At 35.0% G+C, this 26655-nt stretch overlaps 1 protein-coding gene and 1 pseudogene across 1 annotated transcript; one reads left to right on the top strand and one right to left on the bottom strand.

The window, feature by feature from the left end:
- Positions 1–459: 459 nt before the first annotated feature.
- LOC139864440 (uncharacterized) lies at positions 460–3753 on the top strand. Its single transcript, XM_071853020.1, has 7 exons — positions 460–468; positions 584–706; positions 835–872; positions 958–1060; positions 1156–3042; positions 3269–3406; positions 3496–3753. Exons 1-7 carry the CDS (start codon positions 460–462, stop codon positions 3688–3690), a joined length of 2493 nt encoding a protein of 830 aa, XP_071709121.1. The 3' UTR covers positions 3691–3753.
- Positions 3754–3957: 204 nt separating this feature from the next.
- LOC139864439 (linoleate 13S-lipoxygenase 3-1, chloroplastic-like) lies at positions 3958–25715 on the bottom strand (annotated as a pseudogene).
- Positions 25716–26655: the final 940 nt, after the last annotated feature.

Raw genomic sequence — 26655 nt, 5'->3', positions numbered from 1 at the left:
TAACTACTATCAAGATTCTTGAATACATTATTGCTTTGATTAAGTTTTGTTGGGAGTGAATATGGTTCATTATATTACTGGTGAATATTCAATTATTCATTCAACAACAATTTGTAGTCCAACATGGTTATATTTAACTTCACAACAAAATGTGGTCCCTTTTGTTGTTTTGTTTTCATTTTGTTACTTTCATAAAGATAATACTAGTTAGATTTAGGTTGTGAGAATAGTAAAGACTTAAGTTGACTTGATGTTTTATTCTAATGTTTAATTGGATTGGATGATTGGTTTTGCATTTGCAGCTAACTCAGTTAGCAGGGGATACATTGACCATATCAATAATTCCCGCAGACGTTGGGAAGCCAACAACGAGATTAGATAAAGCGAAAGTTAAAGATGGAAATTGTTATTGGGAGAAACCGCATTATGAAACTGTGAAGTTTGTTCTCGATCCGAAAAATGGAAAGTGTAATGAGAAAATTTATTACTTTGCTCTAGCAACGGTACAAACCTTTTTGGATTTATGCTTAGTTGTTTTAAATAAAGTAAAGTAGGTTATGATGGAAATTAATTTTTTTTGTAGGGATCTTCGAAATCTAGTGGAATTGGTGAAGTTTCAATTGATTTTGCAAATTTTGCTGATGCTACAAAGATTTCTTCTTTAACGCTTCCGCTAAAAAATGCTAATTGTGCTGCATTTTTGCATGTTAGTCCCTTTTCCTTTTATTAATGCAGATTATCTTTTGTAGTAATTAATCCACTTTTTATATGTTTATATAAATATAAAAAATCTTTCGGTTCATGTTTGATGTTTATACATATTGTTTGAATTAGGTATCGATTCAAAGGGTGCAAGAGTCCTTGGATCAAAGGTAGCATATTTTTTAACAATTTTTAACTGTCTTCCTTTCATTTCTGTTTTTTTTTTTTTTTTAATTATATTCATAAAATATACAGGGAGATTGATGTTAGTGAAAATGCAAATCGTCAAGATAGGAGTTTGAGGGCTCAGTTAAGCAACGGTGACACAGAAGAAAACACGATAAACTATCCTATTGAAGTATATTCTCTTTTCACATATTATAGTTTGCTACTGTTAAAGTGATTTTGTTTTTGAAATAACTAAAAATAAATATGTCATATTGATTTTGTCAGGAACAAGGAACATTGACTGATAACAGAGGCCGTCAGGGATCTATCGGGTCTGACATTACACTATCGGGTTCTGATATCAGCTCGGGAGTCGAGCCCGAACCCAAGGAGACAAAAACGACACATGAACCATGTGTTACAACTATCCACGAGGAGCGACACGTGTCACAATGGGATTGGCTAGATGGTTCACCTCCTGAAGTGAGCACAGACGATTCTTCAATAAGTCCCGGGGACCACGTTTTAGGAGAAATAATCGAAGACGGGTCGCCGGAATCGGTAATAAAAAAGCTCAAAGCTGAAATCGAGGTTTTAAGTCGACAAGCTGACGTGGCGGGTTTAGAATTACAAACTCTTCGTAAACAAATTGTAAAGGAAAAAAAGAAGGGTCAGGATCTTTCACAAAAAATAGATGAACTTAACGAAGAAAGAAATGCATTCAAGGATGAGTGTGAAAAGTTGAAGGCGAATAAAGATGCCAAAGTCAAAGGGGATCCATGGGATCTTGTTGATGAACTGAGACAAGAACTTAATTATGAAACGGATTTGAATTCCAATCTTCGGATACAACTTCAGAAAACTCAAGAATCGAACGCTGAGTTGATTCTTGCAGTGCAAGATCTTGATGCCATGCTCGAACAGAAGGATTTAGAGATGTCAAGGTCAAAGTCAAAGTCAAAGTCAAGGTCAGAATCTTGTGAATTGGAAGAAGTGAAATTGGAGACAGATGATGAAGATGAAGATCAAAAGGCATTAGAAGACATTGTCAGAGAACATAGTGGTATGCAAGAGGCTTATTTACTAGAACAAAAGATAACCGAACTCTATGGTGAAATAGAGCAACACAAACGAGATAAAAACGAGCTTGAAATGCAAATGGAACAAATTTCGCTTGATTACGAGATTCTAAAACAAAGTCAAAGTCAAAATCAAGAACAGATGAAGATTCAGTATGAAAGTAATTCTTATTCTGTGGTCAACGAGCTCGAATCGCAGATCGAGAGCTTGAATAACGAGCTCAAATTGAAATCTGAAAAGCTATCGCAATCGGTGCTTGCCGTTGAAGAGCTCGAAACGTGTGTTAAGAATTTGGAGAACGATTTGGAGGATCAAGCGCGTGATTTTGAAACGGATATTGAAGATCTTATGAATGAAAAAGTCAAACAAGAACAGCGAGCCATTATTGCAGAAGAAAGTTTAAGAAAGATGAAATTACAAAACGCGAATACAGCCGAAAGGTTACAAGAGGAATTCAAAAGGCTTTCAATGCAGATGAATTCGAGTTTCAATGCAAACGAGAAGGTTATGATGAAAGCCATGGATGAAGCCAATAAGCTTCGTGTAGAGAAAAGGTATCTCGAAGAAACGGTCAAGAAAGTCAAACAAGATTTAGATGATGTTAGCAGTTATTATGAAGGAAAACTGGTTGACCTTATGAGTCTAGTAACTGAAAAGTCAAAGCATTTGGAGAAGGTGGAGAATCAATTTGCTGATATATCCGGTTATGTTGATGAGATTCAAGGACTAAAAGCGGACAAGTTGAAACTTGAAAGTGAAATAAATAGACTTGAAAACGAGGTTTTTTTAGCGAGAAAAGAAGTTGAGAGTTCGAATAACGTGTTGGTTGAGTTGACTGATGTTAATAAGCAAAAAGATGGCGAATATGAACGATTGAAGTCAGAAATGGAACGTCTTATATCTCGATACAATGATATAAAACTGTCTTTGACTGAGGATGAAGCCGAAAAAGAAATGCTAAGGAGTCAAATAAGTCTACTAAAAGACGAAATCAAGAAGAACGAAGATGCATTAAGTTGTATGGAGAATAAACTTAATGACAATAGCTCGAAAGAGGCTATTAATCTGAAAAACCAAATCGAACAACTTGAGGTAACTATTATTTCTATAAATGTTATGAGATAGATTTATAGATTTTGTTAACGACAACCCTACGGGATGTCGTTAACACGTTGTGAACAGTTAATAAGTAATTGCTATGTACAATTATATAACGCGTTAACGACAGACATAAGGGACGGTAGCAAAATCCTACATGTAATTTAATTACTATAAGTTAGTTGCAGGTTAATCAATGAATATTGTGTTTGATCGTCAGGGCATTATAAAACTAAAAGAACACACATTAAAGAGCTCTGAAAACTCGTTTCTTGAGAAGGAGAAAGACCTTGAATATAAAATCCAAGAGTTGGAAAAAATATTGCAGGTTGTTAATGAAACTTCTGCAAATTCACAGGTAATAATTTTGTTTTTTTTTTTTTTTTTTTTTTTTTAAGTTGCATATACGTGTAATAATAAGAATGTTAACTTTACGTTCGATTGCAGGCATCTGCAGCTGATGAGATGGAATTATTGAAAAGCTTAAACAAATCAATGGAAGTAGAACTGTTGGAAATGCAAGAAAGATATTCAGAAATAAGTCTAAAATTTGCAGAAGTAGAGGGTGAAAGGCAAAAGCTTGTAATGACACTAAGAAACCTAAAAAACCGAAGAAATTCAAGTCATAATCAAATGTTGTGAATTATATAAACCGGTAACTAATTTTCTGTTTCATTGTTTTGTAACTTTTCATTGTAATTAAAAGAAAATTTAGAAAACCGAATATGTTTTGCTGAGTTAGGTTCAAACTTCATTAGCAGCATCTTCTTCGGGTAGCTACATTTACCTGTTTACCATATTCACAACTATTATGGTAATAGTACTTATTATTTACATATATTACGATCGAAGGGAGCTTGTTTTAACTAATTATTCACCATAACATTACATATACAACTTGAGTTATCATCATATGGTTATACTTTTTGGTATACCTCGGCCGGTAACACCAGGTTCCGAACTTGGTACGAGCAGCTCGTAAGGTGGAACTCCCGCACCACATCGATTCCTACGCGTTGGATCGTTATTCCTCCTCTTAATCTCGCTTTCAATGTTCTTAATTTTCGTCGAGAATGTATAAAACGCCTCAATAATCTTAGGTTCACCTGGCCAGTTAGTCCACACATCCTTTATCTCCCCAATATACTCCTCGTCTTGCGAATGAGCCGAAATTATATCAATTACCGCCATGTATTTAGTCGATTGATACAAACTAGGCAACGATGATAGAAAATAGCCTTCGGGGTCCGCAACAAAACTTGCATACTCATCATCATGGTGTTGCGGTATTAGTTTTCGCATAAGTGGTGGCCGATTAGGAACATATCCCCCATAATGATACTGCCCGAAATTAAGCGCTGCATGTTGTGCTGATGATATCCATATTAAAATGGTCAGTATCTCGGTCAGTTTTTCACGACTGCATAGTTTGGGCCACCAAGTAGCTTCACGAAGATCGGAGTGGCCCACATTAATGGCTTCGTTGTAAAACGACTGAAGCTCTGAGTCGGATAAAACCGCATTTTCGTCGAGGTAGTAATGGTTTACGTACGTATGCACGAGCTCGTGTATTACGGACCAAATGAGCAGCCCATCGTTGGCGTACGGGTAGTCTTCAATAAGTAGTCTCAGTCCATGGGGCTTCGTGTCATCAAGTACTGCCATTCCTCTGCAACCAAAGTCAAAGAAAATAAATTAATATCGTCTTAATCATACCATTTTGGTTTAACAATTTATTTAGGAGAGTGATCCGTACACAACTATTTTTAGACATACACAACCACACACATGCTTTATAATGTTGTATTGTACAACACCTAAAAACATATTTAGTTGTGTATGGCTAAAAAGTGAAATTATCACCCATTCATTAATGATTTGTACCTTCGTATTAAATCTGCAGGAAGTCCTTCCAAGTCAAAGCGGACTACGATAGGCAGCACAAGACATCTCCATGCTATATTTTCCGGGAGAAAAACCGCATTCTATGATACCGTCTGCAGATATAAGGCTTTCACGAGCCATCGCGTTTATTGCAAGCGCGTGGTTCATATGGGGACTAAGAAGTTTAAAAATTGGATGCAATGAGCTCAAGTTTCGGTGAGTAGCTATTATGAATGGCTCCATACACGCATGAACCCGTAACCTATGAATCCACAACATGAATTTATACTCATTTATGTGCTTATGCTAATCCATTTGTCGGAGTCTAGTGAAGTCCATATAGTATTTTTATAGGGGTAGCAATTCTCGGCACAACCCGAGACACTGTCTGTAACCGACACGAAATCAAAGGGGTTAGGGTTTGGATTCTCAACCCATCAACCTACCAATTATCTTGTTTTGGGTCGGGTGCGAGTAGGAGAGTAAATGAGCCAGCTACTCGCTAGCTACTCGAGCTTGACTCGATGAAAACTCGATTTGAGTCGAGGTTAATCTAGCTTGAGCCCAAGCTCAAATATATTTTGAAGATCGTTTATTAAACAAGCTCGAGTTGAAGCTTCTTATATCGAGCTCGAACAAGATCGAGACTCGAGAGTCCAAATGAGCCATTCATTTATGCAAGTTAATTACTCTCTCCGTCCCTATTTAATTGTTCCCAGACAAAAAAACATACAGTTTAAGAAAATGTCATAAAAGTATCGTACTTTATGTTACTTTCCAATTTTACCCTTACTTTTTCTTTCTCCTTTTAATCTTATCCACATACATATTATATATATAAACGAGTCGAACTCGAGCTGTGCCTAACAACAACAACAACAATACCTGGTCTCGCGTATGCGAGGTGTCAGAGTTGAGATGTAGAGCGTCGTTCATTTACTTGATAATAAATGGAGTATTTTCTCCACCTTAAGGCAGAGAAAGTCATCCCTCTATTCGAGGGTAGAAGGTTGAGCTCGAACTTGTATAATATCATTTGAGCCGAGCACGAGCTCTTCGAAACTAGTCGAGCTCAACTCGCCTGGTTTATATACCTATATTCGAGTCTCAATTTGGGTTAACTAGTTGACCCGCCTACATGAGAATATTTAATCTTTTTCGTTTTTATATTTAACAACCTCCAACCCAAAATCCACCCGCTGATCCAAAACTAACCCATGAGAGATGCGCCAAATTCGAAATTAAACCCTCTAATTTGACCCCAAATCAATCCCCTCCAACCTGACTCATTAACCCTCTAGACCTGTTTAGGTAAACAGGCTTGTACGGGTTGGATACTTTTGACCATCCAACCTGAAACCGACAAGTTGTTTATCAAATCAAAACGGTTTCAGGTTGGGTAATGTCGACTAGACAACCTAGCCTACTCGAGTTGCCACCCCTACTTTTTCCTGTCTAAAAGTTTTCGAAGACATAATAGATGGATAAGATAGTTAGGAGTCCATTTGAAAAATTGTTTAAATAATAAAAAGTTCATTCAGCATACCAATGATGGACAAGTTGATGCACTCCCGCGTCGTTTGAGGATACATGAGCCTTGCCTAGTTGCCAGAGCCAATAGGTAGTTGCATCGACCGGAGGAGTGAGTACTTGTTTCGATAGGATATCAGAATCATGACTAGGATGAAGGCTAAGTTCGATTGCAATAAGTTTTAAAGTTCCAACTGTTGTCAAAAAGAAGATCGAACGGGTCGCATATGATTTTCGACTTTCCTGAGCATTTATCTTTTCCAAAAATGGAAGGTAAATATCATGGTAGTCCAATACAAATAATTTGTTTTCATCCATGGCCTGCAAGTTAATTGAAACAAAAAAAAGAATTTATAAATCTCAACCAAAATTTTGACACATACCAAAAAGTTCACCTAAATTATATTGTTTTAAATTACTACTTAATTAATTATACCTGTTAGTGCTGTTATAAAAAATATATTAATTATACCTGTTGTACAGACATGCCATTGAGGTGGCCGATAATATGTTCTTCTTTTAAAGCTGATTCTGGTGGTCCATACATTGAGGGATTAAGTTTGCTTAAAGGAGGAAATACCTGTAGAAAAAGTTAAACAGAAGTTTTTTAATATATATATATATATATATATATATATATATATATATATATATATATATATATATATATATATATATATATATATATATATATATATATAGCAGAATGATTCTCACACACCTTTTTTTGATCCTCACACACCTATTTTAACCTTTTACTCTTCTAATAATACTCCATTTCTTTAAATTGGTGTATGAGGATCAAAAAAGTGTGTGCGAGAATCATCCCCCATATATATAGGGGCAGGATCAATGGGAAGTAATCAATCGGGGGGAAGCAATTTTTTTTTTTTTTTCGTTTTTTGAAAAAACTTTGTTCACGAACATTATAGATTGGATGAAAATAAGAACATTTAGAAAAGACACTTCGTGATGAATGTTATTATTTTGGCGGGAAAACAATCGACAAAAATAACATTCAAGATAATATTGTTCGTGAAGAATGTTAACGTTTTTTTTCATGTTTTGTGAAGTAAAATTTAGTCCGATTTAGAGTTTAGGATTTAGGGTTTGGTGTTTTGGGTTTATTCCATAAACCCAAAACACCAAACCCTAAACCCTAAACCCTAAACTCTAAACCGTTCGTGTTAAAAACTCAATCTAAATCCTAAATCTAAACCCTAAATCTAAACCCTAAACCCTAAATTTCTAAACCCTAATATCTAAACCCTATAAACCCTAATATCTAAACCCTAATATCTAAACCCTAATGTCTAAAACCTAAACATACGCTCGAAAAAACACGATAATTGTTATATATTACTTCTTCGATCGTTTTTCCGCCAAAATAATAACATTCATCACGAAGTGTCTTTTCTAAATGTTCTTATATTCATCCAATCTATAATGTTCGTGAATAAAGTTTTTTCAAAAACGAAAAAAAAAAAAAATTTTGCTTCCCCCGATTGATTACTTCCCTCTTGATCCTACCACTATATATATATATATATATATATATATATATATATATATATATATATATATATATATATATATAGTGGTAAGATCAAGGATTCAAGGGGGAAGTAACCAATCGGGGGGAAGCAAAATTTTTATTTTTTTTTAGTTTTTTTAAAAAACTTTGTTCACGAACATTATAAATTGGATGAAAATATGAAAATTTAATAGGAGACACTTTGTGATAAATGTTTTTATTTTGGCGAAAAAACGCTCGAAGAAGTAATATATAACAATTATCGTGTTTTTCAAGCGTATGTTGAGGTTTTAGATATTAGGGTTTAGATATTAGGGTTTATAGGGTTTAGATATTAGGGTTTAGAAATTTAGGGTTTAGATTTAGGGTTTAGATTTAGGATTTAGATTGAGTTTTTAACACGAACGGTTTAGAGTTTAGGGTTTAGGGTTTAGAGTTTAGGGTTTAGGGTTTAGGACCAAACCCAAAACACCAAACTCTAAATCCTAAACCCTAAACTATAAATTGGGCTAAATTTTGCTTCACAAAACATGAAAAAGAAACGTTAACATTCTTCACGATCAATATTATCTTGAAAGTTATTTTTTTCGATCGTTTTTCCGCCTAAATAATAACATTCATCACGAAGTGTCTTTTTTAAATGTTCATATTTTCGTGTAATCTTGATGCCTGAAATTTTTTTTTCAAAAAAATGAATTTTTTTTTCTTTTTTTTTTGCTTCCCCCGTTTCTCCCCGATTGGTTACTTCCCCATTGATCCTGCATATATATATATATATATATATATATATATATATATATATATATATATAATATTATGTTTAAAAAATAAAATCACCAACAATATTGACCATAAAACCATTTTGATTACATAAACATTCAGTTAAGTACCTTCAGCTTCTCTATGCTAATAGGGTTCATCCCTGCAAGAGTTTGGCGAGCAAGTTCATCATCGCGTATGTAGCTTGATGCATTTCCTGGAAGGTCAATCATGTTTTTGTATCATGATTTATAAAAAAGAACACATTAACAAAAATCATGCAGAAGATTTTTTTATTCAGATATAGTGTAAAAGTGGTTTTAAAATCTTTTTGTAACTGAAGATGCTCAAAAAAATATAGTACGAGCAGTGTAACGGAACTTGAACCTGATTATAGATGGGGTGGTTGTCCACCTAATAAAATTTTCATTAACGTGAGTATACATTAACAAAAACCTTATTTTAGTAACTTTTTTGGTGTATTTTTTTTTTTGACATCCAGATGGGACCCCTGCCGTCTTCACTATATTCCGCCCCTGAGTATGAAGTTGTTGACACTTACTTGACATATTTTTTGGTGTCTGAAACTTGAAAATTTCTTCTACTGATCCACTAATCTCGAAAATCTTTGACAGTCCATTCATATTCATATTCAAACTCATCTCAACTTGTGGCAGTTTCCTATAAAGATTTGCAAGATTCATAAAATCCCTACACACTCCGTTTTCGTTGTTTAGAGTGGCTACAATGGGCGGAATATTGCGTACCACTCCCTTCAATACTCCCATCTGTATATCCGTCAGTCTCGTTCCCTCTAAAGCTTCATCTCTCGGTACATATGATGCTGATGTCACTGTATTTATGGGCGTTTCCGCACTTTATCTACACATCATTAATTGGTAACAAACATTACCGCTTTTCAAATATGTTTCATGAATAACACTTTAAAAAAGTTTACCTGTATTTGTGGAGGGTCGTCCAGTGCGACAACGTCTGGGATGTGGGTTATTTTCACCACCTAACGCCGGTCTTGCAAATTCGACTCCTTTATCAGGATTACCAATATCATTATACGTGTCGTAATCATATATTCTGTCCGAAGGTAGCCTAAGACCATTTCCATCACCTCTCTTGTTATTTAGTTCTTTAGCTCTCAAGTTTCTTAACCCCTTAGGCGTTTGACTTGGTAAATACGCCTAAAATCGGTGCAAGTACAGTTAGGTAATACAAGTATTACATTACATATTACAACAAATTAGGTATAACATAAACGAGGCGAGGTTTTCACTATCCAGGTTATCGAAAAGAGAGACATTTTTGTATAACCTCCATCAGATATACAAGGCCTACCACCGAAGCATTGCCTGAGTGGTATCCGGGGGATCGGCCTGTTTATCCTCTTCGTGTAGGCGCAGTTTGAATCCTAGGGCCGAGAACTAATTGATATTGCCAACAATTAGCTTCTCAGGGGGGGTTTTCCAACCTAGAGCCGTACTGTAAGAGTTGCTGCGGTTTGGGTTTGCTCCTAATGTGTGTGGGCGGCATATGATCGCGAATTGAAGGTGGTTAAGTGTTGGATGTGCAAAGAAGATCAAAACAGAGAAACAGGTACCAGGTCGCGTTCGGGCATGGTTTGTCGCGAAACGCGACGGTTTGGAACGCGACATGTGGAGCTGGAACGCGACATATCAATCAGTAATCAGGGCTTGATGATGAAAGGACCCGTTCATATACATTATAAACGATTCACAATAGTTGATTACATCGCGAGGTATTTGACCTTTATATGATACATTTTACAAACATTGCATTCGTTTTTAAAAGACAAACTTTCTTTTCAACGAAAGTTGACGGCATGCACACCATTTCATAATACATGCAACTATAATTGGCTTAATAATAATCTTGATGAACTCAATAACTCGAATGCAACGTCTTTCAAAATATGCCATGAATGACTCCAAGTAATATCCTTAAAATGAGCTAATGCACAGCGGAAGATTTCTTTAATACCTGAGAATAAACATCTTTAAAGTGTCAACCAAAAGGTTGGTGAGTTCATAGGTTTATCATAACAATCATTTCAATATATTAATAGACCACAAGATTTCCGTTTATAAATATATGTACACTCGCAAGTGTATAAAAGTATTCTATAAGTTGTAGGCACCATGTAACAAGCCTTAACGTTCATGTTTTACCCTCTGAAGTACACCAGATCAGGTGTGTTTAAAATAACCTCGAAGTACTAAAGCATCCCATAGTCAGGATGGGGTTTGTCAGGCCCAATAGATCTATCTTTAGGATTCACGCCTACCGTACATAGACAAGTAGTTTAATGTTACCAAGCTAAGGGTATATTTCTGGTTTAAACCCACGTAGAATTAGTTTTAGTACTTGTGCCTATTTCGTAAAACATTTATAAAAACAGCGCATGTATTTTCAGTCCCAAAAATATATATAAAAGGGAGCAAATGAAACTCACAATACTGTATTTCGTAGTAAAAATACATATAACGTCATTTAACAAGTGCAAGGTTGGCCTCGGATTCACGAACGTATCAATATTGAGATTCAATATTGCAGGAAAGTACGTAGACGCAACGGAGATGATAAACACTAGATTGACCTCACGAGCATACTCATGAACCATACCCATCACCTCCATAGCTATAACCCATAATTTCCTTAGCTTCGACTCATTCAAAAAAACTATTTTGAAATCACTCGGACAGTACTCCGCCGTAATATTTTATGTATACTAATAATATCTTGAAATAATACAGAGCATATATATATATATATATATATATATATATATATATATAAATCGATTGAGAGAGTTTAGAGAAATATATTTTCAAGTTTCTATGAAATAATGAAATCTATTGAATTCTATTTATAATAGATTTTTGAATTATTAAAGTGAATTATTAAAGTATGAATTATTAAAGTGAATTATTAAAGTATGAATTATTAAAGTGAATTATTAAAGTATGAATTATTAAAGTGAATTATTAAAGTATGAATTATTAAAGTGAATTATTAAAGTATGAATTATTAAAGTGAATTATTAAAGTATGAATTATTAAAGCGAATTATTAAAGTATGAATTATTAAAGTGAATTATTAAAGTTAAAGTAAAGTAAAGGTAAAAGTAAAGTAAAGGTATAGTTAAAGTATAGTAAAAGTATAAAAACTATGTATGTATAATACGCGTATAAATATATATAATATTAATTTAAATCGTTATATATATTTAATGAAATAAAATATAAATATCGTTATATTTATTATACTGGTTAAGTAATGAGTTGTCAAAAGTGATTCTAGATATTTATAAAAGTTATATACGTTTTAATAATAAAGTTCTTTTTAAACTGAAAACGTCTTTGTACGTTTGAAAATAGATTAATAGAATATTATGGAAACCAATTCTCCACTAACTTTTGTCTAACTTTCGTAAATGACACTTTTTGTTTTTATTTATAAATAGTTTTACAAATTATTCTGAATATCGTTAAGAGGAATAGATTTTCTCAAATCATAGTAGACCTTTCAACAGAGACTTGTAATCATAATTCAATGTTTCTGATAATTCAATCATTTAATATATATATATATATTTTTTAATTTCGTGGAAAATCATATTGAAACAAATACGTTCGTGTAAAGTATTATACGTTTAATACTTTATTAATATTCTCAAGTTATAATATATATATACATAACATATCTATTTATATATAACGGTTCGTGAATCGTCGGAATTTGGTCGAGGTTATAATGAATGTATGAACACAGTTTAAAATTCTTGAGATTTAACTTAACAAACTTTGCTTATCGTGTCGGAATAATATAAAGATTAAAGTTTAAATTTGGTTTGAAATTTCCGGGTCGTCACAGTACCTACCCGTTAAAGAAATTTCGTCCCCGAAATTTGATAGAGGTCGTCATGACTAACAATGAGAATGTTATTATAACGATTATAGAGTTTTATCATGTTCAAGAAGAATGGATAAAATAATTCGATTACTCAAAGCGTGTGAGTGAAGTTATCGTGAATGAAATAAGATAATAGTGATTCGTTGTATCTTTTAACGTCATCACGATTGATCTCCGAAAAGAAAATCTTTGTAATCTATATTGGATTTGATTATTCGGCGATTAAGGAAATTATGATCCTCTTCGAATTAATGCGATAATCTATTTTGATTTCTCTGTCGGATATTTCACTATAAATCCACCTCATTTGTTTTCTTACAACTCACACCTTCTCAACTCATATTTTAAAGTATTTGTCAATATGCTTCATCCAGTGCTGATTCTTGATATACTCCTCACTTTCATATCTGTCGCTCTTCTTTTTCATTTGCCTCCGGAAGAATCTATTTACTTCTACTATACTCTTGGTTTTATAGTGTTTTTAGTTCTCCCGTGTCTTTATATTGCTATATGCATTGATATATACGGTTTGTGATTTCCGAGTTGTTGCTGAGTTTTATATCTTCCCTTATATTTCAAAGTCCTTACTTCTTCTATAATCATTTTCATCCACATTTAATGCTCTCTTCTATTTGCTATGATTTATACTCCCATTTCTAGTTCGGAGCTTTGTCCTTTCGTTTCTTCTTCTTGCGATTAAGCACCGCTTGTAATGGTCCAGAATTCGCAGATATAAATTTTGGAATGGACATTGTTAATGTTCTAAGAAGGAAATTGTAATGACACGATCTTGACTTGTCAAATTACCAGAATACCTCAGAAAAGGCCGAATCATCAAGAAATATTTTCTTGATATTTAGAGATCAAAGAGAATACAAGAGTCGTGTAACATAGCACATGATGACGTTATGATCTGTGAATCATCATGTTCTATTTAGAAACTCAGCATGAATTACTGTAATATAATCACGTTGATCAAGTGTCATTATATTATACTAACTCATGCTTCAGCTCCCAACACTTCTTCAAGAATATTCCTATTTTAAACTCGAATGTTTCAGAATTTAGAAACTAAAATAGTTTCTTTTATGATATAATACAGATAGCGCGAAGAGGTAAATGATTTCAGATAAGAATAATTATAAAAATATCTTCAGAAGTATGGATGATATTTATAATGAAAGATACGATGATATCTTAGAATGTCTAATATCAGAGGATGATGAAGGATATTATCCGCAGGGATTTAGAGTCAGGAGCAAGGTATTCGTTAATGACTTCAACAAGTACTGAATCATTTGGATTCTTTGAAGGCAGGTTCGGCCTTTGTGATTTGTCCACAGCCTCCTTCATACTTTGCTCAATCCGTTTTCCAGTTCCAAAGCTTCTCTTTTTCTGAGCTTTGCCAATATACTATCCTTTATCATCCAACTTTTTACTGTTAAGGTCGTTTACAGTTTTTGCTGCTTCATCAACATTTTTCAAAATTTCGAGAACTGGTTCGCAGTTTAGGGTGTTTTTCAAAAATTTCTCATTCAAAGAATGTAAGTCTTGGAGGTAGACGTTGTGTGTATATGTAATTGTTGATGTAGACATGCTGCGTGGTTTCAAAATACTGATTGCTGATTCTCAATAATTGGTATGGCAATTCTTGTTATAAGGTACGAATGAGTATATGATAGGGTTTCGATAATTATAATGATTTTTTTTTTGAAAGTCAAAGATCAGTGAAGTTGTTGGTAAGTTTATTGCTAATGTGGTGAATATAAACGATTCCCCAGTAACGTTGGCGAAAGGGCAACGTATATATTGAGGTTATAATAAGACTGTTTTGATTGAGAATTCGAAGTTGACTTGCTGGAGATGTGACAAAACTGTCTATTTTGAAACGGAATTGAAAAGTTATTTTAGCTAGTAAATGCCAAAGGGTCTAACACGGATACGTGTCGAATTATGACTTGGGTTTTGAGAGTTTTTCAGGTGTATAACTGTGGGTAACATGTGGTTGGATCATCATCTCGATTGTTCCTTAGTTGAAGTGTCTTCAGGAATTTCGAAGGGTTTGAGCACATATTGTAATCGTTAATACATATGATGTTCTAACACAGTTTTGAAGTCAAAGTATAGCTTTGAAAGATATAGGAATCTAAGAGTGATGATACTGGTTATATTTCGAATTGAATTATGCGATTTCAAAATCAGAATATGTAATTGAATTTGAATGAGTATGATTGTTTTGATTTATATGAAAGAATGGATATTGTTGTGAAAGTAGGGAGTATAGTTGATGATTGCTGAATCAGTTTCAAAAAATGTAATATATTAATTGTGAATTTATATATCTCTCGGGTATTACCTACCCATTAAAAATTTTTCACAATTAATATTTTGTACAAAAGAAGTTTATTACAGTCTTTATGAAAATATATGTGTATATTTTCTTTAGATGTAATATAGATTTAATGAGTTAATATTAAATTAAACTCATTTGTTTTATGGTTGGAACTAGAATTGAGTAATCCCTAAAACTTTATAAATTGCATAAGTATTTCTTCAATAATATTGAAATTATGAGTCATTACTTTGTTATTTGTTGGTTTTCGTGAAATTCTTGTGAATTTCGCAAGGTACGAATGATGTTATTTGAAAAGTTTCGAGTACATCGATGATGAAAGTGTAAAATCAAACATATATTCGAATAATACACTTGATTTATTATGAATTGGATTCTTATTGAATTGAGACAGAGATTGTAATTAACGATGGTTAAGTTGCGAACGAAGGACGTACATCATTGCATATTTGTAATATGAATTAACTGAGTAGTTAAGATTCACACATAATAGCTTAGTACGGGAAGATTTATTATGGTTTAAAAATTTATACATATAAAATATACATATAAAACTTTCGATTGGAAATGAGTTAATACTTCATAACTCGTTGATACAATATATTTGTTGTTGATTCGTAATGATGTCCACAATGATTCTTGAACTGACAGAGTTTGTGATATTACAGGTGCTGTTGATTCTGACGATACTGACGGCACTGACTGTGTTGATGATGCTACGGTCCTGTTGATGCTGTTGGTAAAACAAATCTAGCTTGTAAATCGTACACCATTTTCGATCAAAGTTTCTACTCTACCATCTCCGTTCACTCATCCGATTTACGGTCAGAATTAAATAATCTCTAAGATTTTGGAGATTACATAACTGCCGCAGAGATATCTCTTCAATGAAGTTTATGAATTAATACTTCATCGTTTGTTGTTGTTGATATTCCTGGATATTTACAGGGGGTATGACGTTGATGTTTGAGATACAGATTGTGATGTTGCGGTGTGGGATGTGGATGTTGTTATTGGTGGTGGTGATGGTACTGTTGGTGTTGCTGATGGTGGTACTGTTTATACTGCTGGTGCTGCTGCTGGTGTTTGTAACCTTTGCACCATATTCTCCAAAGCCACTACCCGAGCGCGAAGCTCGTTCACTTCTTCTATTACACCGGGGTGATTGTCGGTTCGGACGAGCGGATAAATAAAATCTAGAATTTGGTGTAGTATGTAATCGTGAAGAGATACTCTAGAAATAATAGAGAAAATGGTGTTTCGGATAGGTTCGCCGGTAAGTGCTCCAGGTTCTTCGCCAAGAGGGCAATGTGGTGGATGGAAGAGATCACCTTCTTCTTGTCTCCAATGATTAAGGAGGCTATGAACCCATCCTCAATTCATCCAGAATAGATGATGACTAATTGGTTGATCCATTCCGGTCACACTGCTTTCGGAACTTAAGTGGGATTCCATTTCGGAATCCGAGGGACTTGAACTAATGACGAATTCCATTTCGTACGATTGAATAAAGAATTTTTCGATATGAAATGATTTTCCGGCTATCGGGTGGTATTCTAATTATATAGAGCAAAAGGTTTCGTAGATTACGGAGGAATTTACGAAATATGTCAGGCAAAGTTTACAGTAACAGATACGCTAAGATATGAATTAGCAGATACGCTAAGATATGAATTTTGTCTATACACTATTCATGCAATCAATGCATTAAGATGTGTCTAGACTAAGAATGATAAGCATGTAATTTTCGACAAGAATGATGAGCAAAACTTTTGAAATGCAGACACGGTCGAAGTCCAGACTCACTAATGCATCCTAACGACTATCAGTTAGACACACTAATGCAGACCTGGTTCGCTAAGACCACCGCTCTGATACCAACTGAAAGGACCCGTTCATATACATTATAAACGATTCACAATAGTTGATTACATCGCGAGGTATTTGACCTCTATATGATACATTTTACAAACATTACATTCGTTTTTAAAAGACAAACTTTCTTTTCAACGAAAGTTGACGGCATGCACACCATTTCATAATACATGCAACTATAATTGGCTTAATAATAATCTTGATGAACTCAATAACTCGAATGCAACGTCTTTCAAAATATACCATGAATGACTCCAAGTAATATCCTTAAAATGAGCTAATGCACAACGGAAGATTTCTTTAATACCTGAGAATAAACATCTTTAAAGTGTCAACCAAAAGGTTGGTGAGTTCATAGGTTTATCATAACAATCATTTCAATATATTAATAGACCACAAGATTTCCGTTTATAAATATATGTACACTCGCAAGTGTATAAAAGTATTCTATAAGTTGTAGGCACCCGGTAACAAGCCTTAACGTTCATGTTTTACCCTATGAAGTACACCAGATCAGGTGTGTTTAAAATAACCTCGAAGTACTAAAGCATCCCATAGTCAGGATGGGGTTTGTCAGGCCCAATAGATCTATCTTTAGGATTCGCGCCTACCGTACATAGACAAGTAGTTTAATGTTACCAAGCTAAGGGTATATTTCTGGTTTAAACCCACGTAGAATTAGTTTTAGTACTTGTGCCTATTTCGTAAAACATTTATAAAAACAGCGCATGTATTCTCAGTCCCAAAAATATATATAAAAGGGAGCAAATGAAACTCACAATACTGTATTTCGTAGTAAAAATACATATAACGTCATTTAACAAGTGCAAGGTTGGCCTCGGATTCACGAACGTATCAATATTGAGATTCAATATTGCAGGAAAGTACGTAGACGCAACGGAGATGATAAACACTAGATTGACCTCACGAGCATACTCATGAACCATACCCATCACCTCCATAGCTATAACCCATAATTTCCTTAGCTTCGACTCATTCAAAAAAACTATTTTGAAATCACTCGGACAGTACTCCGTCGTAATATTTTATGTATACTAATAATATCTTGAAATAATACAGAGCAAATATATATATATATAAATCGATTGAGAGAGTTTAGAGAAATATATTTTCAAGTTTCTATGAAATAATGAAACCTATTGAATTCTATTTATAATAGATTTTTGAATTATTAAAGTGAATTATTAAAGTATGAATTATTAAAGTATGAATTATTAAAGTGAATTATTAAAGTATAAATTATTAAAGTGAATTATTAAAGTATGAATTATTAAAGTGAATTATTAAAGTATGAATTATTAAAGTGAATTATTAAAGTATGAATTATTAAAGCGAATTATTAAAGTATGAATTATTAAAGTGAATTATTAAAGTTAAAGTAAAGTAAAGGTAAAAGTAAAGTAAAGGTATAGTTAAAGTATAGTAAAAGTATAAAAACTATATATGTATAATACGCGTATAAATATATATAATATTAATTTAAATCGTTATATATATTTAATGAAATAAAATATAAATATCGTTATATTTATTATACTGGTTAAGTAATGAGTTGTCAAAAGTGATTCTAGATATTTATAAAAGTTATATACGTTTTAATAATAAAGTTCTTTTTAAACTGAAAACGTCTTTGTACGTTTGAAAATAGATTAATAGAATATTATGGAAACCAATTCTCCACTAACTTTTGTCTAACTTTCGTAAATGACACTTTTTGTTTTTATTTATAAATAGCTTTACAAATTATTCTGAATATCGTTAAGAGGAATAGATTTTCTCAAATCATAGTAGACCTTTCAACAGAGACTTGTAATCATAATTCAATGTTTCTGATAATTCAATCATTTAATATATATATATATATATATATATTTTTTAATTTCGTGGAAAATCATATTGAAACAAATACGTTCGTGTAAAGTATTATACGTTTAATACTTTATTAATATTCTCAAGTTATAATATATATATACATAACATATCTATTTATATATAACGGTTCGTGAATCGTCGGAATTTGGTCGAGGTTATAATGAATGTATGAACACAGTTTAAAATTCTTGAGATTTAACTTAACAAACTTTGCTTATCGTGTCGGAATAATATAAAGATTAAAGTTTAAATTTGGTTTGAAATTTCCGGGTCGTCACAGATGACTATCGCGTTTTGATCAAGGTTGTCGCGTATGGATGCAGTTCATCGCGTAACGCGATGGGGTGTCGCGAAACGCGACATTGTTCGTGGCCAGCAAGTTATTTGATTTGTTTCCTAATTTTGATTAGCACTATAAATATACCCTTTGTATTCTGTAACCCGATGTACGAAAATCAATAAAAAAAGCTCTCTAGTTGCCCGTGGACTAAAGCAATCATACCGATTGCATATAACCACGTAAATTCTTGTGTCTTTTACTTTTCTTGCATTTATTTTGTCCGTTTGTCGTTTTTGGGATCACAATATATTGATTGGTGATAGTTGTTGGGTCCATAAATTCCTAACAACTGGTATCTAGAGCACAAGGTTCGTATTAGGCACGATGGCGGACGAAGGAAAGTTTAGGATTGATCGGTTCGATGGGAAAGATTTTGGATTTTGGAAGATGCAAATAGAAGACTATTTGTACCAGAAAAAATTACACTTACCACTTGAAGAGAAGAAGCCGGATAGCGTTAAACAAGAAGATTGGGATCTCCTAGATAACCAAGCTTTAGGAGCGGTTAGGATGTCTCTTGCAAAAAACGTTGCATATAACGTTATTAACGAGAAGACTACGTTTGGGTGCTTAAAGGCACTTACAAACATGTATGAAAAACCTAACGCCGCTAATAAGGTTTTTCTCATGCGTCAATTGTTCAACCAAAAGATGAAAGAAGGTGCGTGTGCTGCAGATCATATCAATGATTTTAACAATCTCATTACAAGATTGGCCTCGGTGGAGATTGTGTTTGATGATGAACTTCAGGCACTGATTTTGCTTTCGTCTTTGCCTGAAAGTTGGTCGGGTACAGTTACTGCAGTTAGTAGTTCCACAGGAACCACTAAGCTCAAGCTTGAGGGGATCAAGGATTTGATTCTAGGGGAAGAAACTCGTAGGAGGAATTTCGGGGAATCATCGGGGTCGCTCTTAAATACCGACAGGGGCAGGAAGAACGATAAGGGTACGAAGAAGGGTAAGAAATTCAAAAAGAGGTTTAACTCTAAGGACCGAGAATCAGCGGTTTGTTGGAATTGCAATCAAAAGGGTCACTTTAGCACTCAATGTAAGAATCCAAAGGTGGATAAAGCTAGGGTGAACTTCACTTCCGAGGATACGGATGACGCCTTGGTGTGTTGTGTTGAAAATTCGGTTGAAGCTTGGATCATGGATTCGGGTGCATCATTCCATGCTAATCCTAGTAAGGAGATGATGAAGAATTTTAAGGCGTATCGGGGGAAGGTGAGATTGGCGGATGACAAACGCTTAGACATAAGAGGCATTGGAGATGTGATATTGAAGACATCCAATGGTTCCAATTGGACTTTGAAAGATGTGAGGTATATTCCGGATTTGAAAAGGAAGCTTATCTCTATAGGTCAATTGGATGAAAAAGGTAATCATACTACCTTCGGTGATCGCAAATGGCGTGTTCTAAAGGATGGTCAAGTCGTGGCATCGGGACATAAAAGGGGAACTTTATACATGGTCGAGGTGTTCGATGATGATGAGGTTAATGTGACGAGTAATGTAGGGGCCGATTCTACTCTATGGCATCGAAGACTAGGGCATATGAGTGAGAAGGGGATGAAGTTGCTAGTTTCTAATGGGAAGATTCTGGGTTTGAAGAAAGTGGATATCGGGTTTTGTGAGCCATGTACTATGGGGAAACAAAAGAAGGTATCATTCGGGAAATCGGGAATTGCGCCAAAGAAGGAGAAGCTTGAACTTTTTCATTCCGATGTCTATGAATCTACAACGGTTGAGTGTCGCATGGTGGTTCCCGCTACTATGTCACCTTCATTGACGACTCCACAAGAAAGGTATGGGTTTACTTTCTCAAAGTTAAATCTGATGTGTTTTCTACTTTTAAAGTGTGGAGAGCTGCTATTGAAAACGAGACTAACTTGAAAGTTAAGTGCTTGAAATCTGACAATGGAGGAGAATACAGCAGTAAAGAATTTAAAGACTATTGTGCGGAACATGGTATTCGTATGTTGAAAACTGTTCCGGAAACACCACAGCACAATGGGGTTGCCGAACGCATGAACCGGACGCTCAATGAGCGGGCTAGGAGTATGCGGTTACATGCGGGTCTACCAAAGATGTTTTGGGCAGATGCCGTGAACACGGCAGCTTATTTGATTAACAGGGGACCCTCAACACCGTTAGAGTTTCGAATTCCAGAGGAAGAGTGGACCGGTAAAAAGGTGAGTTTGGCTCACTTAAGGGTTTTCGGTTGTAATGTGTATGTGAAAACCAAAGACATTGACAAAGACAAGCTTGAAGCAAAATCAAGAAAGTGTACTTTTATCGGGTATGGGTTGGATGACATGGGTTATAGGTGTTGGGACAATGAGGTAAGGAAGGTGATTCGTAGTAGAGATGTTACTTTTGATGAAAGCTCGTTGTATGACACCAAGGTAATGGTTAATTCTAGTCATAGTCTGGTTATGCTTGATAAGTTTGTTGATGTGAATACAGGTTCTAGTAGGAGTTCGGGAACTATTGAATTGCCAATTGACGGTGAGGATCAAAGTGATGTAGATGATTCGGAGAGTGGTGCTAGCTCCGAAAATGATGAGAGCTCTATTGGTGGGGACGATGGTGACTTAACTCGATCACCACCACCCGTTACTCCACCATTGAGACGCTCTAGTAGAACGCCCAAACCTACTGTTAGGTTTTCTCCATCGGCAAACTATTTGCTCTATACCGAAAATGGTTAACCCGACAGTTATTTTGAAGCAAGACAATCTAAAGAATCCATACAGTGGGAGCTTGCTATAAAAGAAGAAATGGGGTCACTTATCAAGAATAAGACATGGTCTTTAGTGAAATTACCTCCAACGAAAAAGGCGTTGCACAGTAAATGGGTCTTTCGGGTCAAAGATGAGTTGAACGGGAAAAAGCGGTACAAAGCTCGGTTGGTAGTTAAGGGGTTTCAACAAAGAGAAGGAGTTGATTATAATGAGATCTTTTCTCCGGTTGTGAAGATGACTACTATTCGCTTGATTTTGAGTATTGTTGCTGCTGATGACTTACATCTAGAACAATTAGATGTAAAGACCGCATTTTTACATGGGGATCTTAAAGAGGAGATTTATATGGTGCAACCAAAGGGCTTCGAGGTAGTTGGTAAAGAGAGATGGGTTTGCAAATTAAAGAAAAGTCTGTATGGGTTAAAACAAGCACCACGGCAATGGTACTTGAAGTTTGATGAATTTATGACAAGGAGTGGTTTTACAAGGAGCGAGTCGGATCATTGTTGCTACTTGAAGAAATTCTAGTCCTCCTATATTATATTGTAGCTTTATGTTGATGACATGTTGATTGCAGGTTCGGACATGTTAGAGATCAACAGGTTGAAGAGAAAGTTGTCTCACGCATTCGAGATGAAAGACTTAGGGGCTGCTAAACGGATATTCGGGATGAGTATTGAAAGGAATCGGGTTGAAGGTACTTTAACTTTGTCTCAAACCAAGTATATTGAGAAAGTGTTAGAGCGGTTCAACATGGGTGATTCAAAGGCAAGATCCGTGCCTTTAGGCGGTACCTTAAAGTTAACAAAAAGTCAAGCACCTACAACGGAAGTAGACAAAGAGGAGATGGCTCAAATTCCGTATGCGTCGACAGTAGGTAGTATTATGTATGCAATGATTTGTTCAAGACCCGACATAGCTTATGCAGTGGGAGTTGTGAGTCGTTTTATGTCGAATCCGGGTAAAGAGCATTGGGAAGGTATAAAGTGACTTTTGCGCTACTTGAAAGGTACTTCTAAAATGGGGTTGCAATTCACTAAAGGTGATTCCATTTTGAGAGGGTACGTTGATGCTGATTTGGGTGGTTGTGAAGATTCGGGAAGAAGCACTACGGGGTATGTTTTCACGGTTGGTAAGGCGGCGATTAGTTGGATGTCCAAGCTTTAAAGTTGTGTTGCGCTGTCAACAACGGAGGCTGAGTATAAGGCAGCAGCAGAAGCATGCAAAGAACTTGTATGGCTGAAGAATTTTATGTTTGAGTTGGTACGAGTTCAACAAGACTATGTCTTGCACTGTGATAATCAAAGTGCTATTCATTTGGTGAAGAACCCGGTGTTTCATGGTCGTACGAAACACATAAAGCTAAAGTATCATAAAATTCGTGAACTTATTGAAGATGGTACTTTAGTTGTTAAGAAAATTCCTGGTACGGAGAATCCTGCTGATATGTGTACTAAGGTGGTTACGATCGGAAAGTTGAAGCTTTGCATAGCTTCAACTGGTCTTCTTGTTACTTGATGAAAGAAGACGACAACTAGAGAGCTCTAAGGGTTATTGGTTTTGATTTCGACAAGTAGTGTTGAAGACCTTGTATCGAAAGTCTGCTCTTCCAGCGATGTTGAGTTTGCGTGTCTCATGTTTGATTGGCGGTATGAAAGGTGGTTCGACGTTCTTGGTTGAAATGGTTGGTTTTTTGGGTTGACGAGATTTTTGGGTTTTGCTCTCCTTTGAGTGGGAGATTGTTGGATGTGCAAAGAAGATCAAAACAGAGAAACAGGTACCAGGTCGCGTTCGGGCATGGTTTGTCGCGAAACGCGACTTTTTGGAACGCGACATGTGGAGCTGGAACGCGACATATCAATCAGTAATCAGGGCTTGATGACTATCGCGTTTTGATCAAGGTTGTCGCGTGTGGATGCAGTTCATCGCGTAACGCGATGGGGTGTCGCGAAACGCGACATTGTTCATGGCCAGCAAGTTATTTGATTTGTTTCCTAATTTTGATTAGCACTATAAATATACCCTTTGTATTTTGTAACCCGATGTACGAAAATCAATAAAAAAAAAGCTCTCTAGTTGCCCGTGGACTAAAGCAATCATACCGATTGCATATAACCACGTAAATTCTTGTGTCTTTTACTTTTCTTGCATTTATTTTGTCCGTTTGTCATTTGTGGGATCACAATCTATTGATTGGTGATCGTTGTTGGGTCCATAAATTCCTAACATTAAGCCCCCCCCCCCCCCCCCCCCCCCCCCCCTAGGTGATGCCAATGCTGCCATTAAAAAAATATACAAGGTCTAACCCAAGATGTTACCTATGGAGTTCCGAATGGTTTCATGATGGTTCAAAGATTAGGTATTACATATGAGCATATAGGGCACACAACATATTGTACCTTGTTGGCAAAAAATATCCTTGCGCGGTTGCTAATGTGAGATGGTTGAATCCATGAGTTGCATGAAAAATGGAAAAAACCTTCAAGAGAAATATTCTCAAGATAGAACTCCTTGTCATAACTGTTTTTCACCAAGATTGCACCTGGTTCACCAAAATCTGCATCAACTATCATTTCAACATTGAAGGTGAAACCCCCTGTACCATTATCTATGCAACTTGTACATTTAGGCCAGTCCTTTACAGATTCCTTGCTTAGCTTTGGCTTGTTGGTACCTTTCATATACAAAGTACAAAATATAAGTGTTACTAGCACAACTTCTAAATCTATATAATGTATAGTTAGCTGCTTTATTTTTCCCCCGAAAAACGGATACTATATAGTAACTAGGAACCTTTCATCGGAAAATGAAAGAGGGTACGTAATTAACGCGCCAAAAAGGTAAAGAGTAGTTCATAGTACAAGTTGAAAGGTTTGTGTTGAGTCCAACACTTCTTTTCGGGAGCCCATATTCGCTAGCCGATCTATCAGTTCTATAGGGTATGAAGCTCTTTCATAGTATTGGGTTCATGAATTCATGTTCGCAGGTAAAGAGACTAAAGAAACAAGAACGAAAAGTCTCTTGAAAGAGGGAAGCATTTGCCCACTGTGTGGTACATGAGCTCCTCATCCAACTTATTGTCTTTCGATTTCATATCAGTTACAAGCTTATCATTTCAATCATTTGCTACCCTAAAATTTTTGATTCATACACACTTTTGTATCATAAACTCACAATTATTATCCTAGATTAATCTAGGAAGTTGAACTTATATTATTATTTTAATTATAAATAAGGATATAATAGTAAATTAGGTGTGTATGGATAAAAAATGGTGTCTGAGTATCACCTCATTTATGTTTCACCTTTTATAACCGTTAATGAATATATATATATATATATATAGTGAGGTAGATATAATTCCGAAACAATGTACTAGTACTACTACTACAACAACAAATACCCAACCCCTACATCAATGGAACATAGAATTTATATAGTCTTACTCTGATCTAATTGAGTGCTAACAAGTTGAAAACCAACACTACCCTTCTCCAAAGAATCATGCAGCCATGGGAGCTTCATTATAGTGTTAACCACTTCAACTTCCTTGCTTATTTTGATATTGACGGTCGCAGTTACTTTTAAATCCGAGGACGACACATCAACCTTTACTTCCTCCTCTAATAAGTCCGTTGCCAAAGGAGCTTTCGCAGTGGTTTTCAACTTCTTTTTGTAAGAAGAAAGGAACATAGGAGATTTAAATGTAGTTCTTCTACAAAAAATGTTGCTAGAATGGTTGATTTGGTTGATTGGAATAGTGTTTAGTGTGTTCATCCCTTCATGAGGTAAAGAGAAGGAAGCCAACATGTTCTTCGTTTTTAATACTTTTTAATTAACTTATATTACTTATGTGGTTTTAGATAGTTCGAGTTTAGTGTCACATTATATAGACAAGTTATTGCAAGTGAGGTGTGTTGGTGCTAATTGGTTATTTCATGTTATCATGCATGGTTGCAAGTTAGGTTTAATAATTTTAGTAGTTAGTCAGTTGGTATTTAATGTTTTATTTAATGTTTTAGTCATAGTTTTTGTAATTGGAATTGGTACACTTGTTTGACCGAATTTCTAGTTGGAAAAGGGTACGTTGAGGAGAGTGGAGAATAGAGAATAGGTAATGGGTTTTACCTATTCTAGTGGATAGGAAATAGAAAGTAGTGGTAGTTGATTTCCTATTTTCATGTATGCATGTGGTGTGCTTTAAGGCTATTTATAGCTTGTTTCTTTAATAAAAGAGTCAATAGTCCTTTTGGTTTATATTCTCCTCATTTCAATACTTACATATAGGCATATAGCATTCACTTATACAGAAAGTTCCTTTCCATCTTTACTGTAAATTCATTTAACAATTGTGACTTGTGAGGGAGTGATCCTACAAGGTGCATAGGAAATTGAAACTTACGTACAAAATCTGGTCGACATGCATGTCATTCCAAGGAAGTTACGTAGTTTGTAAGTTAGTTTTTTGCAAAACAGGTGTTTAAGCACGTTTTAATCACAACATTTTAATTCATTTTACAATGTTTTTTCAATCTATGTTATGTTTGAGTTAAACTCACAAGAATATGTGGATGAAAGGATCCGATCGTATATTGGTTTAGGGGTGTTTTTCAAGGGTGATTATACGTAGAGACTCTCCTAGGACAGTTTTTCAGTAAAACATCTTTGACACGTGGAAAGGATATGATCGGGTATTGGAAATTCCTGTGATGGTCCCCATCAGTGATTTCTAACTTCGCCGTTCCAAGAA

Source organism: Rutidosis leptorrhynchoides, chromosome 8 (assembly GCF_046630445.1).
Source record: "Rutidosis leptorrhynchoides isolate AG116_Rl617_1_P2 chromosome 8, CSIRO_AGI_Rlap_v1, whole genome shotgun sequence".
Lineage (NCBI taxonomy): Eukaryota > Viridiplantae > Streptophyta > Magnoliopsida > Asterales > Asteraceae > Rutidosis > Rutidosis leptorrhynchoides.
This window is presented reverse-complemented; position numbering and strand designations above follow the sequence as displayed.